This window comes from Oncorhynchus mykiss, chromosome 1 (assembly GCF_057628025.1).
Source record: "Oncorhynchus mykiss isolate SJ-2025 chromosome 1, ASM5762802v1, whole genome shotgun sequence".
Classification (NCBI taxonomy): Eukaryota; Metazoa; Chordata; class Actinopteri; order Salmoniformes; family Salmonidae; genus Oncorhynchus; species Oncorhynchus mykiss.
The window spans coordinates 5,141,501-5,147,500 of NC_143022.1; the positions used below are offsets into that span (position 1 = coordinate 5,141,501).

At 46.0% G+C, this 6,000-nt stretch overlaps 1 protein-coding gene across 1 annotated transcript in view; it reads right to left on the reverse strand.

Moving 5' to 3' along the window:
• LOC110486761 (kinesin-like protein KIF1A) overlaps nt 1-6,000 on the reverse strand; it is a 185,676-nt gene that overhangs the window by 130,653 nt on the left and 49,023 nt on the right. The window contains exons 4-6 of the mRNA XM_090182482.1: nt 4,232-4,414; nt 1,864-1,932; nt 1,352-1,530 (exon numbers count right to left, since the gene is read on the reverse strand). Of these exons, the coding sequence (XP_090038608.1) occupies nt 1,352-1,530; nt 1,864-1,932; nt 4,232-4,414 (431 nt within the window). The remainder of the gene's footprint in view (nt 1-1,351; nt 1,531-1,863; nt 1,933-4,231; nt 4,415-6,000) is intronic.

Sequence of the window (6,000 nt, forward strand, 5' to 3'; positions counted from 1 at the left end):
TGTGGAGTACTCCTCAATGCCATCGGAATAATCTCGGGAACATTTTCCAGCCTGTGCTAGCAAAACAGTCCTGTAGTTTAGCATTTGCTTCATTTCACCACTTATAGACCAAGTCACTGGTGCTTCCTGCTTTAATTTTAGCTTGTCAGCAGAAATCAGGAGGATAGAGTTATGGTCAGAATTACCAAATGGAGGGCGAGCTTTGTATTTCTCTCTGTGTGTGGAGTAAAGGTGGCCTATAAATGTTTTTCCCTCTGGTTGCATATTTAACATGTTCATAGAAATTATTTTAACTGATTTAAGTTTCCCTGCATTAAAGTCCCTGGCCACTAGGAGCGCCACCTCTGGGTGAGCGTTTTCCTGTTTGCTTATGGTGGTATACAGCTCATTTAGTGCAGTTTTAGTGCCAACCTCGCTCTGCGGTGGTATGTAGACAGCTACGAAAAATACAGATACAAAAAATACAGATAGTGTGGTCTACAGCTTACCATGAGATACTCTACCTCAGACGAGCAAAACTTTGAGATTTTCTTAGATATCGTGCACCAGATCCACACTGTTCTGTCCTGCCGATACAGTGTATAACAGCTGTATGTTCTTGATGTCGTCATTCAGCCCAGACTTGGTGAAACGTAAGATATTACAGTTTTTAATGTCCAGTTGGTAGGATATGTCGTGCCCCCAGTTAGTCCCATTTATTTTCCAGCGATTGAACGCTAGCTAGCAGGACGGAAGGCCACTCGTCACCTGATCCTCACAAGGCACCCTGATCTTTTGTCTCGAAATCTCAGTTTTCTTCGCCATGGAATCACGGGGATCAGGGCCTGGTCGGGTGTCTGTTGTGATATCGTGAGGTAGAGAGTCGCAGTGCAACACAACCATTTCTATTTTTCATCCTGCTGCTCTTTTCACATTGGGATGAAAAACAGAAAGAACTGGAAATACAGGCCTCGGTAGAGGCCTGCCACCTCGGTAGAGGCCTGACACCTCGGTAGAGGCCTGACATATCTCTCGCGTCCGACTCATTAAAGAAGAACTCCTCGTCCAATTTGAGGTGAGTAATCCCAGTTCTGATGTCCAGAAGCTCTTTTCGGTCATAAGATACAGTAGCAGCAACATTATGTACAAAGAAAGTTACGAACAATACGAAGAAACTACAAAATAGCATGACTGGTTGAGAGCCAATAAGACGGCAGCTCTACCCCCGGCGCCATGGCAATGTTGCATGGCAATTAAGTTTTCTGATTCTGATTCATCAACCCACCCGCACATCCATCCACGCATCCACCTACCCATACATACACTGTACATCTACCTATCTAACCATCAACCCATCCATCAATCCACTCACCTGGCCTTGTTTCCAGAGTCCATGAGGTCCTGGATGTCGTTGTAGGAGGTGACGGCCAGCTTGGACAGGTCCTCTACGTAGGGCCCCATCAGGGGGTGTTCCCTCACACGCAGGTTCCCCTTATTCTTAGGGTTCAGGAGGTCACGCACACGCTCACAGTAGATTTCCATATAGCTCACCTGAGGAGGAGAGAGGGAGGGGGAGGGGCATAAAAGGGTTAGAACACAGGAGAGGTCACAAAGAGTCATAATCTCCCACAGGTTCTTTCTCGTTTCATCTTTCTTAAATGCCTCATGTCCTCTCTACTCATATTCTTGGAGGGACTATGGATCCATGGCTTCAATGTGTTTTGAGAAGGAGGCAAGGAGATGCTAAGAATTGAGGAAAGACGGAAAAGATTTAAGAAAAAAGCCATAGTGAGAGGAAGTGGACCCTTACAGGAAGACAGGATGTGACATGATGGGTAGTGGGAACCAATAAAGAGGCCCCCTCTGTATGTTAACTGTACGTACCTCCACAGAGTAGGACTTGGTGTTGTCATTATTACAGTCGTTGAACTTGGTGAAAAGGTCTTCACACATCTAGGGGGAGCAAGAGGGCAAAAGGTTTGGAGTGAGCATTTATTATCAACTGATATTTGGTTTGTATGTACGGGGGACAGATACGAACACATTGACACACTGAATAATCAACCATCCATTGTGTTGCACCACAATTTAGCTTTCATTATTTTCCAACACCTGTCCTTTGTGTTAAGGCATGGAGAGCTAAGTGAACGATTCGCTAACTTTCCGAAAGTTCCCTGGTTATCCAGCAATTACGGTTGGAGAATTCAGGATTCTGGGAATGTCCCATCTGGGAAAACCAGGGATTTTTCAAAAAAGTTACTGAAATGTTGTAACCCTGGTAACAGTATATGCTGACCAGAGGGATGATATCTGGGTAATGTTGTAACCCTGGTAACAGTATATGCTGACCAGAGGGATGATATCTGGGTAATGTTGTAACCCTGGTAACAGTATATGCTGACCAGAGGGATGATATCTGGGTAATGTTGTAACCCTGGTAACAGTATATGCTGACCAGAGGGATGATATCTGGGTAATGTTGTAACCCTGGTAACAGTATATGCTGACCAGAGGGATGATATCTGGGTAATGTTGTAACCCTGGTAACAGTATGTGCTGACCAGAGGGATGATATCTGGGTAATGTTGTAACCCTGGTAACAGTATGTGCTGACCAGAGGGATGATATCTGGGTAATGTTGTAACCCTGGTAACAGTATGTGCTGACCAGAGGGATGATATCTGGGTAATGTTGTAACCCTGGGAACAGTATGTGCTGACCAGAGGGATGATATCTGGGTAATGTTGTAACCCTGGTAACAGTATGTGCTGACCAGAGGGATGATATCTGGGTAATGTTGTAACCCTGGTGTGGAGGTAACAGTATGTGCTGACCAGAGGGATGATATCTGGGTAATGTTGTAACCCTGGTAACAGTATATGCTGACCAGAGGGATGATATCTGGGTAATGTTGTAACCCTGGTAACAGTATGTGCTGACCAGAGGGATGATATCTGGGTAATGTTGTAACCCTGGTAACAGTATGTGCTGACCAGAGGGATGATATCTGGGTAATGTTGTAACCCTGGTGTGGAGGTAACAGTATGTGCTGACCAGAGGGATTATATCTGGGTAATGTTGTAACCCTGGTGTAGAGGTAACAGTATGTGCTGACCAGAGGGATGATATCTGGGTAATGTTGTAACCCTGGTAACAGTATATGCTGACCAGAGGGATGATATCTGGGTAATGTTGTAACCCTGGTAACAGTATGTGCTGACCAGAGGGATGATATCTGGGTAATGTTGTAACCCTGGTAACAGTATGTGCTGACCAGAGGGATGATATCTGGGTAATGTTGTAACCCTGGTGTGGAGGTAACAGTATGTGCTGACCAGAGGGATGATATCTGGGTAATGTTGTAACCCTGGTAACAGTATGTGCTGACCAGAGGGATGATATCTGGGTAATGTTGTAACCCTGGTAACAGTATGTGCTGACCAGAGGGATGATATCTGGGTAATGTTGTAACCCTGGTAACAGTATGTGCTGACCAGAGGGATGATATCTGTGTAATGTTGTAACCCTGGTGTGGAGGTAACAGTATGTGCTGACCAGAGGGATGATATCTGGGTAATGTTGTAACCCTGGTAACAGTATGTGCTGACCAGAGGGATGATATCTGGGTAATGTTGTAACCCTGGTAACAGTATGTGCTGACCAGAGGGATGATATCTGGGTAATGTTGTAACCCTGGTAACAGTATGTGCTGACCAGAGGGATGATATCTGGGAAATGTTGTAACCCTGGTAACAGTATGTGCTGACCAGAGGGATGATATCTGTGTAATGTTGTAACCCTGGTAACAGTATGTGCTGACCAGAGGGATGATATCTGGGTAATGTTGTAACCCTGGTAACAGTATATGCTGACCAGAGGGATGATATCTGGGTAATGTTGTAACCCTGGTAACAGTATGTGCTGACCAGAGGGATGATATCTGGGTAATGTTGTAACCCTGGTAACAGTATGTGCTGACCAGAGGGATGATATCTGGGTAATGTTGTAACCCTGGTGTGGAGGTAACAGTATGTGCTGACCAGAGGGATGATATCTGGGTAATGTTGTAACCCTGGTAACAGTATATGCTGACCAGAGGGATGATATCTGGGTAATGTTGTAACCCTGGTAACAGTATGTGCTGACCAGAGGGATGATATCTGGGTAACGTTGTAACCCTGGTAACAGTATATGCTGACCAGAGGGATGATATCTGGGTAATGTTGTAACCCTGGTAACAGTATATGCTGACCAGAGGGATGATTCCTTCCTGGTCCTTCAAGTCCGGCTTGCCCATCATGGTGTAGGACTTCCCAGATCCGGTCTGGCCATAGGCAAAGATACAGACGTTGTATCCCTCGAAGGCATGGAGCAGCATCTCCTCACCAATGTCCTTGTACACCTGCTGCTGGCCAGCAAAGTTGATGTCCTCGGGCTGTGGAGAGAGAATGTGTTCGATAAACATCCATCAACATGATTAACCAAGACACCACTACAATTTGGATTCATTGTTTTTTTGTTTTGTTTTCTACTTATATGATAATCCTACATATGACGTTCTCAACTATGTCTCTGGGTGCTGTAGCCCAGGAGTAATCTGTGTCTCTGCGTAATGTAGCCCAGGAGTAATCTGTGTCTCTGGGTGCTGTAGCCCAGGAGTAATCTGTGTCTCTGCGTAATGTAGCCCAGGAGTAATCTGTGTCTCTGGGTAATGTAGTCCAGGAGTAATCTGTGTATCTGGGTAATGTAGCCCAGGAGTAATCTGTGTCTCTGGGTGCTGTAGCCCAGGAGTAATCTGTGTCTCTGGGTGCTGTAGCCCAGGAGTAATCTGTGTCTCTGGGTAATGTAGTCCAGGAGTAATCTGTGTCTCTGGGTGCTGTAGTCCAGGAGTAATCTGTGTCTCTGGGTAATGTAGTCCAGGAGTAATCTGTGTCTCTGGGTAATGTAGCCCAGGAGTAATCTGTGTCTCTGGGTAATGTAGCCCAGGAGTAATCTGTGTCTAAGGGGGCTGTAGTCCAGGAGTAATCTGTGTCTCAGGGTAATGTAGTCAGGGAGTAATCTGTGTCTCTGGGTAATGTAGTCCAGGAGTAATCTGTGTCTCTGGGTGCTGTTGCTCAGGAGTAATCTGTGTCTCTGCGTAATGTAGCCCAGGAGTAATCTGTGTATCTGGGTAATGTAGCCCAGGAGTAATCTGTGTCTCTGGGTAATGTAGCCCAGGAGTAATCTGTGTCTCTGGGTAATGTAGTCCAGGAGTAATCTGTGTATCTGGGTAATGTAGTCCAGGAGTAATCTGTGTCTAAGGGGGCTGTAGTCCAGGAGTAATATGTGTCTCTGGGTAATGTAGTCCAGGAGTAATCTGTGTCTCTGGGTAATGTAGTCCAGGAGTAATCTGTGTATCTGGGTGATGTAGTCCAGGAGTAATCTGTGTATCTGGGTAATGTAGTCCAGGAGAAATCTGTGTCTAAAGGGGCTGTAGTCCAGGAGTAATCTGTGTCTCAGGGTAATGTAGTCAGGGAGTAATCTGTGTCTCTGGGTAATGTAGTCCAGGAGTAATCTGTGTCTCTGGGTAATGTAGCCCAGGAGTAATCTGTGTATCTGGGTAATGTAGTCCAGGAGTAATCTGGGTAATGTAGCCCAGGAGTAATCTGTGTCTCTGGGGGCTGGTGCCCAGGAGTAATCTGTGTCTCTGGGGGCTGGTGCCCAGGAGTAATCTGTGTCTCTGGGTAATGTAGTCCAGGAGTAATCTGTGTCTCTGGGTAATGTAGCCCAGGAGTAATCTGTGTCTCTGGGTAATGTAGCCCAGGAGTAATCTGTGTCTCTGGGTAATGTAGCCCAGGAGTAATCTGTGTCTCTGGGTAATGTAGCCCAGGAGTAATCTGTGTCTCTGGGTAATGTAGCCCAGGAGTAATCTGTGTCTAAGGGGGCTGTAGTCCAGGAGTAATCTGTGTCTCTGGGGGCTGTAGCCCAGGAGTAATCTGTGTCTCTGGGTGCTGTAGCCCAGGAGTAATCTGTGTCTCTGGG